At 39.7% G+C, this 21,291-nt stretch overlaps 1 protein-coding gene across 6 annotated transcripts; it reads right to left on the minus strand.

Annotated features, from left to right (window-relative positions):
- Positions 1–50: 50 nt before the first annotated feature.
- Positions 51–18,302, minus strand: CDKN3 (cyclin dependent kinase inhibitor 3). 6 transcript variants are annotated; one of them, XM_040226409.1, is made up of 8 exons: positions 18,212–18,302; positions 15,264–15,346; positions 13,955–14,010; positions 13,457–13,501; positions 10,854–10,941; positions 7,251–7,282; positions 4,829–4,932; positions 51–1,146 (listed from the first exon to the last, which is right to left on the minus strand). In XM_040226409.1, exons 1-8 carry the CDS (start codon positions 18,218–18,220, stop codon positions 1,060–1,062), a joined length of 504 nt encoding a protein of 167 aa, XP_040082343.1. In that variant the 5' UTR covers positions 18,221–18,302; the 3' UTR covers positions 51–1,059. The 6 variants fall into 6 exon arrangements, with proteins under 6 accessions (XP_040082343.1, XP_040082341.1, XP_040082340.1 ...); XM_040226407.1 differs by having other exon boundaries at positions 4,829–4,929; positions 10,854–11,076; XM_040226406.1 differs by having other exon boundaries at positions 10,854–11,076.
- Between the last annotated feature and the right edge of the window lie 2,989 nt (positions 18,303–21,291).

The following is a 21,291-nucleotide window of genomic DNA, read 5'->3' on the forward strand; positions in this document are numbered from 1 at the left end:
TATTACGGTACATTCTGAATCTCTGGTCTGAAGTTCCCAAACAGTGCTAGTAAATGTTTTAAAGTATTCTTTAATGAGATTATTAGCTCATCAGGGCAAGAAGGGCGAGAGACAGTAAGACTTGGTGATTAATTATATGACTATTTACAAATTAAGAGTTGATGTGGTGAAGTCTGCTTTGCTTGTCTGGAAGTGCCTCCTCTGTTGGTCACCTTCGTGACTACCAGTAGCCAAGAGAGCCGTGGGATTCTGCAGCACTGAAACTGCTGACGTCTCTTAAAACAGGTAACTTTGACTCACGGTATGATCCTTGTCTGCAAAAGCTTGCTTTCGGTAGCTCAGTGTAAAATTTAAAGACAAAGACACAGGTAACAGAGAGTGAAGTGAAGGAGTGAGTAAACTGGAGACTTAAACTTTAGGTAAGTGCTTTATAAAATAAATGTGAAAGAGGTATTAAATTCATTCCATTGTAGTTCCTAGGGTTAAAAAAACAATGCTGTAAAAAATAGCAGCTGTCTGAACCAATGAATTCCTCATCTTGGGAAATTCCAGCAACTGCTGGATAAACACTTGTTGGGGATGATCTGGCATTGGGAGGGAGGTGACAAATTCACAATCTATATATCTGTGAAGTAGAGAAAACAATGGGAGAAATTTTCAGAGGAGTAGAGGGTAAGAGTTATTTAAATAATTTTAGCCTGGGTGCCTGTAGCAATTTTCATATGTGTTACTATGTCGTATGCTACCCAGCAGTTACCAATAATAATATGAGGTAAGAATGTGGTAAAAAAATAAAAATTTTCAGCATTACCTATAGGTAAAATACAGCAGAACAGCTGGTATATTTTTAAAAGGAAAATTGCATTAACAGTTTTTCTATCTCCTATAAGATATGAAAGAGACACAATGAAATTTGTCAGTAAAAGCTTTAGGAATATCTGCACATATACATTTACATTCGTTACATTCAGTTTGATAACACTAGTAGTTTCAATACAAATGCTATTAGAGAGCTCAAATTTCAGACATGGTCATATATATATGCTATTTGAAATTCTTTTATCTAGATACAGATCTTGATAGTGAATTTCTTGATGAAAGGTGTGCAGCTAGCTTGTCCCGGAACTCATGAAGATAATTATATTGCTGAAAAAAGTAAAGATACACTGAAATACATTGTAGAAAGCTAATTGCCAGAGTAGTCATGATACTAGTTGGAATCAGGGATCAAAATAATGGTAAAAATGATTCTACATCCTTTTGGGTAAGGAGGTATTTACATTTTGGGGAAGTTTTATCTTTCAGTGAAGCTACGTACAGGGCTTCCCTCATGGCTCAGTGGTAAAGAATCCACTTAACCATGCAGAAGACCCGAGGTCGATCTCTAGGTCAGGAAGATCCCCTGGAGGAGGGCATGGCAACCCACTCCAGTTTTCTTGCCTTGGAAATCCCATGGCCAGAGCAGCCTGGAGGGCTAGAGTCCATGGGGTTGCAAAGAGTTGGGCATGACTTAGTGACTAAACAACAACAAAAGCTATATATAGTGTGAAAAACTTGCTTTAAAAATGTCTAAAAATTAGCAGGTATCATGAAATACAGATGAGCATTTTAGGTCTGTAAAATCGTTTCTCCCTTTACTGGCAGGAGCAAATAAGATTAAAAATAACACATGAAGTGAAAGTGAAAGTCGATCAGTTGTGTCCGACTCTTTGCGACCCCGTGGAATTCTTTAGACCAGAATACTGGAGTGGGTAGCTGTTCCCTTCTCCAGGGGATCTTCCCAACCCAGGGATCGAAACCAGGTCTGGTATTCTATTTCTAATGCATTTTCTCCTGGGGAGTAAGTCCACAGGGAAGGGCACTGTCTGCAGCAATTAACAGTATATTCAAGAAAAATTTATTTCTTGGTTTACAGAAGGCTTAGTTGTCTGCTTTTTGTGATGATAAAATCATTTTGGAACAATTTTCATAATAGAAAATACTGAAATAAAATTACTAATCTTAACAGATAAGCAACATAGATTCTTTAATTAATTCATCTGGAGTTTTAACAGCTGCCCAGAGGATATTCTTACCCTGCCCAAAATCTCATTTTGTATTACTATTGAGAAGTTGGGCTTGCATACTCCTAACTTAACTTATATCAGCATAGAGATGGAAAAACCATGTTTGCCCCAGAATGCTGAGGTGATAAACAGCCCATATCAATGTGGGCTTAAGATTAAAGATGCAAAACACTCATATATACACACATATACATATGTTTGTCCATGTAATTTGTTCTTGTCAAAGAGACACTTGGGAACATCTTAAATTTGAAGCATCATTTGATTTTAACAGGTGACAAGAGGGAGCTTCTGTTTTCAGAACCTGCTCCTCTGACTTAGTCCTAAAGCTGAGACCAGGCAACTGGGAAAGGAAGGCAAGTTAGCATTGTTGTTCTGTCGCTAAGCCTGTCCAACTCTTTGCAACCCCATGAACTGCTGCATGCCATGCTTCTCTGTCCATAACTGTCTCCTGAGTTTCCTCAAACTCATGTCCATTGACTCAGTGATGCCATCCAACCATCTCATCCTCTGTGACCCCCTTCTCTTGACCTCAATTTTTCCCAGCATCAGTCTTTTCCAGTGAGCCAGCTCTTCTCATCAGGTGGCTGAAGTATTGGAGTTTTGGCTTCAGCAGCACCCCTTCGAATGAATATTCAGGGTTGATTTCTTTTAGGATTCACTGGTCCAAGGGACTCTCAAGAGTCTTCTCCAGCACCACCGTTTGAAAGCGTTAATTCTTTGGCACTCAGCCTTCTTTATGGTCCAACTCTCACATCCATTCCTGACTATTGGAAAAACCATACCTTTGACTATACAGACCTTTGTCGGCAAAGTGATGTCTCTGCTTTTTAAAACTGTCACTGCTGAGTTTTCTAAAGTTTTAAAAAGCTGTGTCTAGGTTTGACATAGCTATTGCTCCTTTTAATTTTGTGACTGCAGTCACCATCTGCATTGATTTTGGAGCCCAAGAAAATGAAATCTGACACTTTCCACATTTTCCCCATCTATTTGCCAAGAAGTGATAGGCTCTCTTACACCTTCATCAAAAGACTTTAGTTTCTCTTCACTTTCTGCCATTAAAGTGGTATAACCTGCATATCTGAGGTTGCTGATATTTCTCCTGGTAATCTTGATTCCAGTTTGTGATTCATCTAGCCCAGCATTTTGCATGATGTACTCTGCATATAAGTTAAATAAGCAGGGTGACAATATACAGCCTTGGTGTACTCCTTTCCCAATTTGGAAACAGTCTGTTGTTCATGTCCAGTTCTAACTGCTGCTTTTCAGCATACATGTTCTCAGGAGGAAGGTAAGGTGGCCTGGTAGTCCCATCTCTTTAAGAGTTTTCCATAGCTTGTTGTGATCCACAGTCAAAGGCTTTAGCATTGTCAGTGAAGCAGATGTTTTTTTTTTTGGAATTCCCTTGCTTTTTCTATGATCCAGTGTATGTTGGAGATTTGATCTCTGGTTCCTCTGCCTTTTCTAAATCCAGCTTGTACATCTGGAGGTTCTAGGTTCACATACTGCTGAAGCCTAGCTTGAAGGGTTTTGAGCAAAATCTTGCTGGCAAGTGAGATGAGTGCAATTGTATGGTAATTTGAACATTCTTTGGCGTTGCTTTTCTTTGGGGTTGAAATGAAAACTGACCTTTTCCAGTCCTGTGGCCACTGCTGAGTTTTCCAAATTTCCTGGCACAATGAGTGCAGCAGTTTAACAGCATCATCTTTTAAAGCTCAGCTGGGATTCCATTACCCCCACTAGCTTTGTTCGTAGTGATGCTTCCTAAGATCCACTTGACTTCACACTCCAGGATGTCTGGCTCTAGGTGAGCACACCATTGTGGTTATCTGGGTCATTAATATCTTTTTTGTATAGTTCTGTGTATTCTTGCCACCTCTTCTTAATATCTTCTGCTTCTGTTAGGTCCATACTGTTTCTGTCCTTTATTGTGCCCATCTTTGAATGAAATGTTCCCTTGGTAACTCCAATTTTTCATAAAGAGATCTCTAGTCTTCCCATTCTATTGTTTTCCGCTATTTCTTTTCATTGGTTACTTAAGAAGGCTTTCTTTTTTTTTTTTTTTAATTTTTAATTAATTTATTTATTTTTAATTTTTACTTTACAATTCTGTATTGGTTTTGGCATAGATTGACATGAATCCACCACAGGAGTACATGCGTTCCCAAACATGAACCCCCCTCCTTGCTATTTTCTGGAACTCTGCATTCAGCTGGATTCATTTTTCTGTTGGCATTACAGATCTACAAATCAGTAATATCCTTGGGGCACTGCTACTCAGTGTTTTTGGTTTTAAACAGAAAGTAATTGAAAGATGCCACTTTGGTTAGTCACAGCAAAGGATAACTAGAATGACTTTACATTTTTTTTCTATTAGTCATTCATCTGTGTTTGCTAAATGTTTAATGATACCATACGAGGATCTTCATGAGCTACTTTAAGGTCAAAAGTCTACCCGGGAAACTACCAATTTTATAGTAAAAATTGCCTCATTTTTCCAGGTGACAGAATCCATTCCCAAAACTGAATGGGCAAAAAACTGGAAAGGAATCCTGGAAGAATAAACTGGAAAGTTCATAATTTTTCATTCTTTTGTTTGGAAAAGCTGAACTTATTTAAATGCAAATTTAAAAAGTCAAAATAAAAACAGGTGATACATGGATAACAGGATGCTTTGGATTTTCATGGCCCCTTTGAGGACGTGTTGCACTGTGACAGTTCGTCCCTAACCACAGCCTCATGAGAACAGTCACCCTTCTTACTTTTATGGTCTGTATTGCTCCAGATCCTCTCAGGTCCCTCAGGCTGTCGATGGCTTGCTGTGGTGATACTGTGTCAGACAGGTATAGGAGGAGACAAGCAGCTACTAATAGAACATGAGAGAAAAAGCATATATTATGTATATTATAAACTGATGATGGGGTACAACAATTCATATTTAGTTTAGACTTCTGTTGTGCAGAAGACTGAGTTTGCTATAATTGAAATGAATTGAAAGACTAAGACTTTAGTGTGTGTTTTTGACAGTTAAATTATGATTTTAAATGACTGCAGTTGAATTAAAATTTAACACTGGCTTCATTCTTTTTTTATTAAAACTGCTTTAATGAGTGATTAAAATTCATATCCCACCATTCATCGAAAGTGTATAGTTTAGTGGATTTTAGTGCAGCCCTCGCCACAGTTTCAGAATATTTTCATTACTTCAGGAAGAAACTCTACCCTTTTGTTATCATCCCTCTGTCACTCATCATCCTGTTACTCCTCCCCTAAGCAACATTTAATCTACTTTCTGTTTTTATGGATTTGCCTATTCTAGACATTTCAAATAAATGGAATCATATGTTGTCTTTCGTGACTGACTTCTTTCACTTAGCATTATGTGTTCAAGATATTTACATATGGTGGCATGTACTTCATTCCTTTTTTATGCTGCTGCTGCTGCTAAGTCACTTCAGTTGTGTCCGACTCTGTGTGACCCCATAGACGGCAGCCCATCAGGCTCCCCTGTCCCTGGGATTCTCCAGGCAAGAACACTGGAGTGGGTTGCCATTTCCTTCTCCAGTGCATGAAAGTGAAAAGTGAAAGGGAAGTCGCTCAGTTGTGTCTGACTCTTCGAGACCCCACGGACTGCAGCCTACCAGGCTCCTCCATCCATGGGATTTTCCAGGCAAGAGTACTGGAGTGGGGTGCCATCACCTTCTCCAGCCAATAGGTTTATGAATACCTAAACTGATAATTTACTCATTATAATGGGAAATAGGATTATCATCGTATGAGGGCAAAACAAAAATATGGTCAAATTCTAGAAACATGATTTCAGATGATGAGGGGGACAAGTTAGAAAATAATGACCACTGGCTAACAGGAAGGGTCAGAATCATTCATTTTGTCGTATTCTACATAAAAAATTAGCATCTTCTGCTTTCCCTTTTCAGGAAGTACCACACTGAAGGGTTTGAGTGAGTGAGTGAAGGAGAAGGAAACGGCAACCCACTCCAGTATTCTTGCCTGGAGAATCCCATGGACGGAGAATCCTTTTTTATAGCTGAGTAATATTCCATTGTACGGCTATACATTTTGTGTATCCATTTGTCAGTTGATGTGGACATTTAGGCTTTTCCGTTTTTTGGCTGTCGTAAATAATATGGCTATAAATGTTCGTAAGTTTTGTATGAACATGTTTCATTTCCTTTGGCTATATACATAGGAGTGAAATTGCTGGGTCGGATAGTAACTTGATGGGTAAGGAGGAGGAGGGACTGCCTGGCTATTTTCCAAAGCAGTGGCACCATTTTTCATTCCAAGCAGCAGAGTAGTAAGTTTCCAGTTGCTCTACACCCTTGCCAACTCTTGCTTTCCATTTTTTGGATAATAGCCATCCTAATGGGTGTTAGGTGGTATCTCATTGTGTTTTTGATTTGCATTTCTCTGATGACTAAGATGTTGAGCATTTTTCTGTGTGCTAATTAGTGATTTGTGTATTTTGTTTGGAGAAATGTCTGCTCATATCCTTTGCCCAGTTTTTAACTGTGTTGTCTGTCTTTTTATTGAGTTGCAGGATTCATGGGGTCGCAAAGAGTCGGACACGACTGAGCGACTGAACTGAACTGAACTGAGTTCTTTATGTAGTCTAGGTAAGTCCCTTATCAGATAGATGGTTTGCAAATATTTTCTCCCATTCTGTGGGTTGTCTTTCATCCTGATAGTATCTTTACACAAAAGTTTGTAATTTTGATACTGTCTAACACTAAAAGGAATAATTGTTACTCACTGTGTTATTTCATTAGCTATTTTTCCAACATACTTTTGAAAAGTTTAAAGTTAACATATGTAACTAAGGTTTTTATGCCATGTTTACCCATGGATATTTAGAAGTTACTGTATCATAATACCTGCATAGGGAAGATATTAGAAAATAAAACACAAGAAGGCAGGTGCTAAGACATAAAAATTGTTTTCCAGAATCCTCTAAAACAATGCTGAAAACACCTCCCACTCCACTCTCACCCAAGATTTCTAAGGAACACTAAATGTAGGGCCTTAAATAATCCTTTGGGTCTTAGTAGACATATATTATGTTTTGTCTGATTTTCATACAAAGTGAGCATATGGCCCAGAAAAATGAGTTTTCCTACTTTGAGGTAAAAAACAAAAGCTGAATAATGGAAATATATTTCTTACCAAGACAAGATCTCCCAAGTCCTCCATAACAGCTGAAAGGGAAATACAGTTTTGAAGTTTGTACATTTTTATTCCATCCCAACAATTAATAACCAGAGACTTGCTCTTTCTGCCTTCTATTTTCTAGTCTAATGCCTAGCACAGTGCCTTGCACCCACGGAGATTAATAAGTATCTTTGAATGAATCAGTCAAGAGCAAAGTATGCTTATGTATTTGCTGGGAGGTATTCTGTATACCTCAAAGGGCCAAGGAAAGCAAAACCTTTTTACTGACCTTTTGCAACATCTGGTAGTTCAGCTGGTAAAGAATCTGCCTGCAGTGTGGAAGACCTGGGTTTGATCCCTGGGTTGAGAAGATCACCTGGAGAAGGGCATAGCTATCCACTCCAGTATTCTGGCCTAGAGAATTCCATGGGGTCACAGAGTCGTGAGCCACCTTCCCTTTCAACATCTGAGGAGTGTAACGTGTTACTAAATTGATAGAAATCAGACTAGTTTTACCAACTGCCTCTTTATTTTTCTCTAAATAAAACCTTAGTAGTTGTGAGACAAATCTATATAAATAACTCTTCAGTCATGTAATAAGAGTACAGAGGTAGTGTATCCTGTAGGTTTAGAGCTTGGGCTCTGGAGCCCCACGGCCTGGGGCTGAGAATCATGACTGTCACTTATTAGATGTGTCAGCCTAAGTTATTTAACCTCTCTGGGCCTCAGGCTTTTCACCTGTAAGATGGGGATAGCAATAGTATCTATGTCATAGTGAGGATTGAATGGGTAACATTTGTAAAGCTTACAACAGAGCTTGGCACAGAGTAAGAAATAAATGAACATTAGCTGCTATTATGTAGCATTGTGAAGAAATGAGCAGTTCTATATAACTGGATTTTCTAGGAAAATGAGGATCAATTCTTAAAGCAATGAAAACATTCACTTTAATCAGTTTCAAAGATCCTAAAAAAGTGTATTAGACACTTCCTGACTTTTCTAAGAGAGTGTACTGATTCCATTTAGGTGCTGGCAACTCATCAAGTACATCAGTTGCAGTGGTGTATACGTAGACGGAACTGTAGATAGGTGTCTTATGACAGGATGTGAGACAGGGGATCAAACAGGTACTGACCCCTGGGTAACTGATGAACTTGCTTTTTACAGTGTCCTGGCTATCGGCCTGTTTCAGAGATGAGGCTCTACTGTATACAGACAGAGACTATTTCAGTGGCTTTCTGTAAGATTAAAATGTACCACTTATATCTCTTGCTGCCTTTATCCTTCCTTCTCTGATTGGTTGATTCCTACTTATCCTTCAAAATGCTCAGATTTCAACTTCTGAAGTGCCTCTGTCCCCCCCTCAGAAACCACTGCCATCTTGTGTACTGTGGCATATACATCTGTTTGAGTATTATTACACTTTTGTGATAGCGTCGTTAGCTGTGGTTTCTTTGAGGGTGGAACTGCATCTCAGAGTGTGTGCTTTGTATTCATAATATTTCGTTTACAATGCTTCATACACTGGGTTGAACTGTGTCCCTGAAAAGATATGTACCTAATCCCTGGTACGATGAATGTGACCTAAAATTTTTGTTAGTTGCTCAGTCGTGTCTGACTTTTTGTGACCCCATGGTCTGTAGCCTGGCAGGCTCTTCTGTCTATGGAATTCTCCAGGCAAGAATACTGGAGTGGGTTGCTGTTCCCTTCTCCAGGGGATCTTCCTGACCCAACGATTGAACCTTGGGTGTCCTGTATTGCAGGCGGATTCTCTACTGTCTGAGTCACCAAGGAAGCCCAATCCACTATGAGTGGTGTCCTTCTAAGAGGAAACTCCATATGAAAACACAGACACACACTGTCATGTGATGACAGAGGCAGGGAGTGGAGTGATGCAGTTACAAGCCAGAGTATGCCAAGGATTGCCAGCCACTACCAGAAGATAGGAACAAGACAGGAAGCAATCTACCCAGATTTTATAAAGAAGCAAAAAAGTCCCAGGAAAGCAGTCAGGCAGCACAAATAGAAAACAGAACAGGGAAAAAAAATTTACCAGATGCTGTTTCTGAGGAATAAACTCTAGTGCTGTCTAGCAATGTCGGCACTCAAGGATGGGAGAATGAATAGAAAATCGTCTTTGTCTGAACAAACATTAGCCACTGTAGGGACACTTTTGAAAAGTCTAGGATAATGAAAATTTCTAGTCATCAGATGCTTTATTTTATGGGAGCCCGAAGCATTCAACATAAGCAAGACTGCCCATTCACCTTTCCATCCTGTTTGTGTTCAAACATCAGAGCATTTGGTTTGCTGGAACCTGCTAGAGTAGAATTTGTTAAGCTTCTCTAAATTGAGCTAGTTTGATTTCTAGTAATCTTTTAGCAGAAGCTTTCAAAGATTTGGGGGAAAAAAATCACAGAATTTGTTTCAAAAATGGGTCCCAAAATTGTAAATTATTTTTTCACCAACTCCATGTATCTAATGCTATTTTACTTAGACTTATCAGCAAATTTATCATAGATAACTGTATTTATTCTAAAATTGTGTTTCTACAATTAGTACTAGATGAGAGGTGATGTTTTTTATAGAGTAAGTTTGGAAACTAGGATATAAAATGACTTCTAGTTCTTTCTCCCCTGCTTTACAGTTCTCTACATCAGGATTTAGTTTGGTGATAAACAGATGTGTGTTCCCAAAGACCTCTGTACTAGGTTGGTTTGTTTTTAAAAACATAAACTATTGGTGTGAAGCCCCACAACTCTTGATTTAAGGCAAGAGAAGCTGGCTGGGCTTGCTCTTTCAATAGGTGCCCTGAGACTATGTTATTTGGTATAGTTTGTATACTTTCTAGCCCATAGTAGTGACCTTAGAGCTTTTGAGGTATCGCACTACTTAATGTCCTGTGTGGCTCCAGAAAGGATTACACAGACTAAGATATCAAAAAAGAAAAAAAAAATGCAATCACAAAGAAGGACTAGTTTTCTCTCTGTAGCTGGTTCCCCTCTGCTTTGTGGGGCTCACCTCTGGCATAACTACGTTACTTTCCATGACACCACTTTGAGTCTTTGCAGTATTACTGTCTACTGCTGATTGTCACTCTCTCTCTTTCTTTCAGGTAGCAAATTCGTATCATCAAATAAAAATTTCAAGTCCTGTTTTTAGGATTGCTCATGGGTTAGGGATGATTCCTTTGCTGCTAATGTTTTAAAAAATTGACTTTCTTGCTGTTGGAAGAAAGTAACTGAAAGGTCGACTGATAGTTAAGGTGTTGTTATATAACAAGAATGACACCTTGACCTTTTTGGGAAGGATAGTATCCCCAAATTATAAGTAAAGGTCTAAGGCAAAAGGAAAAGGAAAAAAAAAAGCCTGTTACCCTAGTCTAAAAATTTCCCAATCTACTCATTCATTGTCCTTACTCTTCAAAAATCATCATGGCAAATATCTGAGTGCTTCCTCTGTGCCAGGCATTGTGCAGGACTTTTCAAGTGTTACCTCCTTTAAATCTTTGCAATGAAATATAAGGTAGGTAATAAGTGCATACAGATGCAATAATTTGACAAATCATTTTCGACTGGGACATTTCTCATGTATTATATGGAGAAAAGGAGAACGTACTGTATTAAGGTTTTTCGATTATTTTTAAGGCAAATTTCAAGCTCCTCCATAATTTCACAGCAGCTGGTGATGTCAGGAGTCCCTCCATCTGGAATTGGATGGTGATGAGGGATAATTCCATACTGATGGTAGAGATCCAAAAGGTTTGGAACTCTATATTTTGATAGTTCCCCTCTGGTGCAGAAAACAAATATGTCTTGTATACCATAGCTCTTTAGTTCTTCTGCCAATAGACCGAGATACACAAGGACACACATGGACAAAACATTATAAATTTAAATACAGTCAGGAGGGAAAATATGAAGTTAAGTCCCTTAAGCTGAACAAATTAAGTAAATAACAAATGATAACCTGTTAACTTTGAAGTGCTTATTGATAACCTAAAACAATGATGATCTGTCTTCAAACTAGGGTAAAAAGTAACTACGCACAAATAGGAATTAGAAACATCTGAACCAAAACATGATTAAAATGAGATCTGACTTTATAAGTCAAAATACCTTTTATTGGATTTTGAAATGTCAATGATATTGCTGCTTTGAAAAATAATTTTTATAATAAATACTGCTTTAAATTTTAAAACGTCTAATATTTCAAAATAGGAAGGAATGAGAGCACATTTTCCCTGTTTTCTTCTCACCAAATCAACCTTGTTTCCTATGTTTAAAACTATTTTGTTTCACCCTAAGCATTGTATATAAAATCTCCAGCATAGCCATGGTGCCTGAGCTCTTGTATTGTCTCTTATATTTGCACTGTACCACACAATTATGCATTTAATTTTATGAACTAGGGTTTCAAGGAAATACAAGCATTAGCTGTATGAAAATTATATGACCTAGTGAGTTTGAGGGTAATGATATGAACCAAGCAACAGTCATTCTGAACAGCAACGTGTAGCAACCAAGCTACACGTCATTCTATTTACTGGAGCTTCCTCATGGCAATATTCACTACAGAGCATTTGGTTCACAATGAATAATTCTGGCTCATCTGATTCCTCTTTTTCTCTCCCCGCCAACCAAATCCAAGGACATTTAGCTATTTAAGTACAAAGTACTTTTATCATGAAATGCTAAACCTGTACTTGAATTATGGCTAGTCCATTTGAGATGTATTGTAAATGTAAAATACATATATGATTTCAAAGACCAAGTACAGAACAAAAAACCCCCTATCTCATTAATAATCTGTTTTATACTTAAAACCTGCTGAAATGAGTTAACTTTACCTGTTTTTACTTTTTTAACGTGGCCCCTAGAAAATGTCAAAGTACATATACGGCTTCTATTTGTGGTTCCCAGGATGCTTCTAAGGACAGCTGTTCTAGATAATACTATTATGCTTTTGTACTTGTAAAAGGGTTTAACATGTAGTTGACATACTTAACCATTTTTAGGAGAGTAGATAATTTCCTATTTGCCTCCTGTACACATTGAATAATTTCTATTATTTACGTTGGATTAGTAGATTTCAACTTTCCCAGAAAGGACTCTGAGGAAGGACACAGGAAGTGCTGCTAGGAGAGTCTACATCTCCCCCTTCAAACACTGTTACCTGTTTTGTATGTTGGATTCCATTGATTTCATTGGAAGAAAAAAAGTTTTGGTAAAAAAAACTGAAAACTCCTTTCACAGAAGAGACTAAATGAATAGGGCTTTCCAAAGTGTGCAAGATTATTTCTTGAACCAATGATTTAAATGTTATTTTGCTCATGACATAAATGATTGTTCTCCAAATGGAAATTGCCTACCAAGGTGGATATCTCTAGAGCAGAAAATCTTTACAAATACTGCAAGGGTCAACTAATCTATTAGTCTTTTAAGTCTTTTTTGGGAGGTAAATTGAAGAAAGTATATTAGCAAATTGATATTCTAGGATAACAAGGAAAGAACTTTGAGATTTATAAAATCTATAGTAATCAGAATTGAACAATATATACATTTTTGCTTTGGTTTATTATAAGGACATTGGTAGGTCAAGTAAGCTTGAGATATTCCAGGTCAACCAGAAAAAAATATTTTGAAAATCTAAATTTGTTAGTATCATGCAATTTATAAATGCCAAATCAGCGTAGATTATCAGTGTATTTGTAGGATTATTAAACTTCAGGCTATGAATATCTTTCATGTGGAGATCAGATCCTGTTCCATCTTTTCTACCTATACCCTGGTTCTATAAATTTTCTGTCTGGGATAGACAATTTCAGTACTACCTCTGGGTTCCCAAGTCAGGCTTAATTTCCAATACAGTGAAGTCTGCAAAGAACAGTATGTTCAAAGTTCTAGGCATTGCAATTCCAGTTTTCTGTTACACTACTTTTCTCCCTCCAGCTTATACATTCTAACCTCAAAAACAGTTTATATGCACAAAATGACAACAATTAGTGAAAAACAGCACCATGTTTAGTACATGATAGTTCTCTTTGCTCTTCACAAATACATCTTCATATATTAGAGTAAGTCTATAGTTTGAAACTTAATGAAATATTGAACATTTCTGTGAAAATTCAGAAGAGACTACAGTTTGTTCTTTATGACAAAGAGATTTTCAGTATTATTTTTTAAAAACCTGTTAAGATGGTTTTCTCATATTATACCTACCTGTATCTTTTTGGATATTTCTTCTAACATCTTTAAATTTGCAACCTGTAAGTAATGACAAGGCAAGTCAAAGAGTCAGTTTTTGGCCATAAATAACAAGTATATTTAAACACATATATAGCTACTGTAGAAAATCATTACACATGGTCATTTATATGTACCAATTCCATTTGGAATGTGAATTTCAATTTCTTATATTCTTAGGGATATAATTCCAGGGATTCAGACTTCTGTAACAAGAACCTGGCTGTAGTCTTTAGCCTCATGTTGTACTCCCATGTTACATTTAAGATAGGTAAATCAGAAATGTAACCTGTGAATGTGGAGTTGGAGGGCTGAAGAAGAGACGTATGTTCCTTTATCAAAAGCCCACCAACAGGGTTTCCAGAACTGAGTTCCTATGCTGATAGTCTGTGAAATTCTCTTACTCCTCAGTACAGAGAATGATGTGCTAGCTGACACAAAAATTATTTCTAATAGATGAGTAGTGTCACCTACCTGGAAGAGCACATAAACCAAGAAACTGAGAACAATTCACTCGTGACAGGGGTAGCCTGAAAGGAAGAAAACTTTATCAAGTTCAATTTAAAGTCATAGATGGACATTTACACAAACATGTGTGCTGGGCCCCGAACAAAGGTGTTTTAAAGTTTTATAGCAGTCACAAAACAAAAATTCACAGTTAAGTTATCAATGTGTTCGCCATAAAAAGGCTTGGAAAGACTAGGAGTTTTAAAATAGGGACTTATCATTTGCTTTGTTGAATTTAAGTCTTATAAGTGGCAAACTTATTTAAACTAACTTAAAGATAGTAATGCCAAGATTCCCTACAGCTATTATAAAGTGTACTTAAATTACCCTGCAGTATGTTACTGAGATATTTTGTATTAGTAACCTTAGGTAATAAGCTGAAAATGAGCATTTTGACAATTTCATCTCCAGATTTCTGTATAGGACTTCCTTAAACAGATACAATTTCATAGAATAAAAACCACAGGCCACCTATTCTTTGTTTAATGGATTTTGGTTAAAATGAAATAATTTCAAGAAATCCTATTCCCAGTTTGCAGTACTCAGGGACAAAGGAGGCAGAGGCTTACCTTGTCTGCAAAAGAGATGAGTTTAGAGGAAAAGAGGGGGTATCATATAAATACTACCTGACTGAAAATTAGATAAGTTTTTGAGTCTAAAGGGGGTTTAGAAAGGAAAATGAAAAGTAATTGCTATTTGACGGCAGAATAAAATAACTATAGGGCCAACACTTTTTCCCTCTTGATTAAAGAGAGAGATTATTACCTTTACAAGGATAAGAGGAAGCATTTGATTGCTGGTTGTAGAGAATCTGATGTAAGTCACTGCTAAGATTTAGAAGCTGATTTTCTATAAAAACATTTGCTTTGTTATTGTATCTATGGTAATATGGCTTTTATCTTAAACAGGATCTGCTGGTAGATGTACTACTGTGGCAAGTAGTTCTAGGATTTGAATAAAGGATGACATAGAATATCTCATTCTATATTTCATACACTATTCCTTTGTCATGAAAGAATAAGAAGGTTTTGGTACTAAATGGGAGGTCATTGCAATCTTAACTCATTTCTATTATGGTTTTCTCAATGAATAAGGAAGGAATTTCTACCACTCCCACCTCCCCCCTTCCAAAAAATCTTATTCTGTCATAGATATAAAAGATAAGAATTATATAATCATAAGAAAATAATTTACAATATATAGACTAAATTATACAAAGATTATGATGTACACCTCAAATATTTTAGCTCATTAACTCTCAGAAATGTTAACATACCATGATATCTGAATTGGAGTCTGTTCATCTTCAATAGGCTCTTCATCTGATGAGTCAAACTCACTTGTTTGCATTGAACTAGGCTTCAAAAGAAATTAATTATGTTAAATAACTGTAAAGAATATTTGATATAGTTTTAGCAAAACTGAGCCTTGCTTAAACACACACTGAGGCATATTTGCAATTTATTCAACCTGGAATATCAGAGATCAATAATAATATCAATAATAAACTATTGCTGTTTACCATCCTATTAATTACAGGACTATGCAGTCGAAAGAGTGTTACAGTGGGAACCAAGAAGCCTGTTGTCTGGTCTTGACTCTGCCACTTACTGTATAAGCTCAGACAAGTGATGTCAGTTTCTACTGGATCTCAGTTTTCCAAAACTATAAAGTGAGGTTATTTATTCATTTTTCACAAACACTTCTTGGACACTTTCATTTGCCAAGCTTTGGAGATGCAAAGATCCATAAACTAAATAGCCTCCCTTCAGTATAGTTGGAGACAATGTGTACATAGATTCAAGAAAGTTAGAAGTGCTAAAATGGAAGGATAAACTATGACCTTCAGAGCAGAGGAGGTAGTGACTGCTTAGGGAGTTGGAGAAAGCTTCACATGGAGAGATCCATTAGTTGGATTTTGATGGAAGAGCAGGAGGTTTTCAGGCTGATAGAGAAGTTAAGGCAATTAAGACAAAACACTAAAACCACATATGCTTGTGTACAGTATAGTCTCTCAGCATCTGAGTGGGGACTGGTTGGTTCCAGGAGCAACCCCCCTCACCCATACACACTCCATGGGTTCCAAAGTCCCCTGATGGTCAGTTCAATTCAGTCGCTCAGTTATGTCCGACTCTTTGCGATCCCATGAATTGCAGCACGCCAGGCCTCCCTGTTCATCACCAACTCCCGGAGTCTACTCAAACTCATGTCCATTGAGTCGGTGATGCCATCCAGCCATCTCATCCTCTGTTTTCCCCTTCTCCTCCTGCCCCCAATCCCTCCCAGCATCAGAGTCTTTTCCAATGAGTCAACTCTTCGCATGAGGTGGCCAAAGTATTGGAGTTTCAGCTTTAGCCTCAGTCCTTCCAGTGAACACCCAGGACTGATCTCCTTTAGAATGGACTTGTTGGATCTCCTTGCAGTCCAAGGGACTCTCAAGAGTCTTCTCCAACACCACAGTTCAAAAGATCAATTCTTCGGTGCTCAGCTTTCTTCACAGTCCAACTCTCACATCCATACATGACCACTGGAAAAACCATAGCCTTGACTAGACGGACCTTTGTTGGCAAAGTAATGTCTCTGCTTTTTAATATGCTATCTAGGTTGGTCATAACTCTCCTTGATGGTCAAGTCCCTTATAAAAAACCAAAATGGTACAGTTGTTCCTCTGCATCTGTGGATACTGAGGGCCAGCTGTATTCAGGAACTGTGACATCAGAGCAGAGGAGAGGAAGCTAAAGAAGTAGCTTTCTCATTTCTCTAAAGATAACCCCCATACAGCCTAGTAGTTTGATTAGGGAGCAGGGTGGGAAGTATAGATGCAATAACTTGCCCCTAACTTTGTGAATGACCGAACTAGAGAGATTGAGATGGACTTTGTGTGCTAATTTAAGAAGTCAAAACTCAATCGTGTGAGAAGAATTTCTACATGGAAGATGTGTTATAAGACCAATAAAAAAAACACACCTTTCTTCTACTTCCTAGTTGGAGCCAATTGAGGGATGAGACACTGGAGAGGTATGGAGATCAATATGTCAGTTTTATTACGGAGGGTCAGATGGAGGATGTGGCTTTAAAGCTGAGGTCAAGTGGGCTTGTCAATTCTTCACTTCAGAATTGGACTTATCCACTCAGGCACCAGCAGTGATGGACAATTCAGCTCCCCTCCCCCACCCTGTGGCAGACAGCACCCTAGAAAGTACTCTCTGTGAAGAGAAGGGAAGGAAAGAATGAGTTCCTTGAGTTCAGCTCCTCCCAAACAGGAATTCACTCTCCCCCTCCTGGGGACAAGTGACAGCTGATGTCCCTCCACGTTGAAACACAGGGATTAGCAAGTATAACCGCTTAATGTCTTTTCTAGCTCTGAAGCTATATTCTATAATGGTCTTGTTTGTTACTATAAGATCACATTACAGAGTCAATTTAGGCTGTGGATTTGAGCTGCTTTGGATCTATCTGTATTGTTATTGTCAAGTCAACGCAAAGAGAGACCCTTCAGGGAGTTGTCAACCATGGTGGTAGGTGATGTGAGTCAGGTGGGGTTTCTGGTCCTTAAGCCTGCTTTTTCTTTCTTTCTCTTTAAGGCAGTTTTGGTGATTTGAGTTTTAATTTGTGTGGCCCCTTAACTCAGGCTTTCCCACCCAGGTTTACAAATCCTAACAGAGCTGGACGTTTCTGCTTCCTTGGGCCCAGAGATTCTGAACGCCAGGGAAAGGGAAGCAGTGCTTGGTGGCCCAGTGGCATGGTGACAGTCGTGACACACCCACAAGCGGGGTTTGTAAATCATCTTTCATAAAGTTTTCCCCGTCAGCGGTGAGGACTGCTTCTCAGGGGGCCCAGGCAGCCCGGGATATGCTTTGGAACTGGGGTATCAGGCTGAATGATGCACGGAGACACAAGCTCTCTACGCCTCAGTTTCTTTCTTAAAATGGGACTCAGCCCTTTCTGGCAGGGCTGTCGCGAGGCTTCGGAGACCCTGTATGCGACAGCTCACAGCCCTCAACAGGCGCGTAGCGAATGTCCGTCTTCCCCTGGCCAGCCGCCTACCCTGTTCCTTTGCTGTCATCCTCGCAGGTCCGGGGATAGCGCCGCCTCCCCTAGCCTGGACAGTTACTGAGAGAGTTGTGCGGCAGCCAGGCCCGGGCTGTCCCCAGGCTCAAGAACTGGCCTCAGGACCGCTCCCATTCCTGCGGCTCCGTTCCTCCAATCCCCGGCCCCACTCACCGGCTTCATTGCGGGCCACCGCACGTCCGGATCGGCCACCACCTCCCTTAGGCAGCACCAGTATCTCAGCCTCCGCCCCGAGCCGAGCCAGCCCTTCTACTCAGCTCATTGGTACATCCTTCTGTGAGGTGGGGCGAGGCGTCTTCTTGAAACCAATCGGACCCCCACTTCCTGTTTCTTACTCCGCCCCCGGGCGCCCTGGCTCGGCCTCTAACCGCTCATTGGTTCGTAGGAGGCCTTTGAAAAACGCGCGGAAGGAGAGCCCTGCTGAACGTTGATTGGCTGGGAGGGCTCTCTCCTCTCGCCGGTTGGAAGCGTAGAGGGGGCTGGGAAAGGGGCGGAGCGATATCGTTTAAAGGCAGCCCAGGCCAGTGGAGATGTGAAGTGAGGCTTCCTCTTGGCAAAGTTCTAAGGTGGTACTGAGTACGGAATTTTGTTTGTTTTCTTAAAATTTTTTAAACTTATTTTTTAAGGGCATGGTGGGGAGCATTGGCCTGAGGCATCTTGTGAAAACACACCACATCCTATAGACTTTATAATTATGGTATGTCTCGTCTATGGGGTCCCACAAGGTCGGACACGACGGAAGCGATTTAGCAGCAGCAGCAGCAGCAGCAGTTCTACAAATACTGTGGAATTTGCCCAAACCCAGAATATAAGCATACTTTGTATGTTTGATATCTTATGTTCCTTAGCATTCCAGGATATAGGCAGGTTAAGATGTAGATCAACCTTCCTGTTCATGAAATATTAATGAAATAGTATGTTATGAAGGGAAGATTAAAAGTCTCCAGATGGTTTAAGTGTCAATTTTTCTAAATAATTGGCTCTAATTTTTAAAAAATATGTTCGATTATTCTCTCTCCCATTCTCCAGTCCCCATTTAGTTGGCTGTGGGGAAGAAGACCTTCTTCCTGGAGCAGTATTACCGGCAGATCTGACAAAAATATGCAGAACTTTCAGCGGCCTGACTCATGTTATGGAAACCAGTGGGAAGAGAGCTATTGAGAAGAATTCTTTAGTAAAGAAGGTAGCACAGTTTGACTTAGAGACTGTATTAGGGTTCTCCGGGGAGGGGGGATAGGATATAAGGAGATTTATATTAAGGAATTGGCTTTCACAACTGTGGAGGCTTGGCAAGTCAAAAGCTGATGGGAGATGCTAGGGGGGATGGAGACTCAGGAAAACGTTGTGGTTGTAGTTCAGAGGCAGTCTGCTGTAGAACCAGGACTAGCTGATGCTGCAGATGAAGGCCAAAGCCCATTTGCTGCAAAATGTTTACTTACCTTCTTGTTCAGACTTGCAGTTGATTGGATGAGGACCGTCAACACTATAGAGCAGAATCTGCTTTCCTCAAAGGTCACCAATTTAAACGTTAACTTCATCCAAAAACACCATCACAGAAACATCTTGAATACATTTTGAGCAGCTATTTAGGCAAAATAACCTATCCAAGTTAACACATAAAATTAGCCATCACAAATAGGTTGAACTTGAGTCATTCATTTATGCAGTAAATATTTATTGGGCACCCAGGTCCTATTCAAGGTACAAAGAATACTTGAGTGAACTAAACAAAGTCCTTGATGTTATGGGGGCTCACATGCTATTGGGGGAGACTGTCAGGTTGTGATATATGCTATGAAGAAAAAACAAGTGGAGTCTGATGAGGATGCTAGATAGAAAAGTCAGGGAAGGCATTTTTGAGATGTTACTTGAGAAACCCAAATGAAGAGAGAGAATGAACCATATGAATATTTAGAGACAGAGTTTTCAGTCTGTCTGAAGAGTGAGGAGGTGCAAAGACCCTGGGGTGGGAATGTGTTGCTGCTGCTGCTACTGCTAAGTCGCTTCAGTTGTGTTTGACTCTGTGCGACCCCATAGATGGCAGCCCACCAGGCTCCCTCGTCCCTGAGATTCTCCAAGCAAGAACACTGGAGTGGATTGCCATTTCCTTCTCCAATGCATGAAAGTGCAAAGTGAAAGTGAAGTCGCTCAGTTGTGTCCGACCCTTAGTGACCCCATGGTCGGCAGCCTACCAGGTTCCTCCATCCATGGGATTTTCCAGGCAAGAGTACTGGAGTGGGGTGCCATTTCCTTCTCCGGGCAATGTGTTAGGTGTGCTCAAAAAACACCAAGAAGATGAGTATGGGAGAAGCTGATTGAGTGAGGCAGACAATTAAGCAGGGCCTTGTGGGAGGCTCAAGAGCCTCTTTTCTGAAGCATTCTGAGAGTGTTCAAGGAAAGATTGGGACCTGGGTTTCAGGTACTTTTGGGGTGGGCTTCAGGATATTTGGACTCCTTCATTCCCTAATGCTCACCTTCTTTCCACTTCTCCCAGTGTTGTCTCCACAGATCTCTTTAATCTTCAACATCAGACACTTCTCAGAACTTATCCACCCCTCCCACACCCTTCAGTTCAGCTCAGTCCTCAGTTGTGTCTGACTCTTTGTGACCCCATGAATCACAGCACGCCAGGCCTCCCTGTCCATCACCAACTCCCAGAGTCTACTCAAACTCATGTCCATTGAGTCAGTGATGCCATCCAGCCATCTCATCCTTGGTCGTCCCCTTCTCCTTCTGCCCCCAATCCCTCCCAGCATCAGAGTCTTTTCCAATGAGTCAACTCTTCGCATGAGGTGGCCAAAGTATTGGAGTTTCAGCTTTAGCATCATTCCTTCCAAAGAAATCCCAGGGTTGATCTCCTTCAGAATGGACTGGTTGTATCTCCTTGCAGTCCAAGGGACTCTCAAGAGTCTTCTCCAACACCACAGTTCAAAAGCATCAATTCTTCGGTGCTCAGCCTTCTTCACAGTCCAACTCTCATATCCATACATGACCACAGGAAAAACCATAGCCTTGACTAGATGGACCTTAGTCGGCAAAGTAATGTCTCTGCTTTTGAATATACTATCTAGGATGGTCATAACTTTTCTTCCAAGGAGTAAGCGTCTTTTAATTTCATGGCTGCAATCACCATCTGCAGTGATTTTGGAGCCAAAAAAAAAAAAGTCTGATACTGTTTCCACTGTTTCCCCATCTATTTCCCATGAAGTGATGGGACCGGATGCCATGATCTT

This window comes from Oryx dammah, unplaced genomic scaffold (assembly GCF_014754425.2).
Source record: "Oryx dammah isolate SB20612 unplaced genomic scaffold, SCBI_Odam_1.1 HiC_scaffold_26, whole genome shotgun sequence".
Lineage (NCBI taxonomy): Eukaryota > Metazoa > Chordata > Mammalia > Artiodactyla > Bovidae > Oryx > Oryx dammah.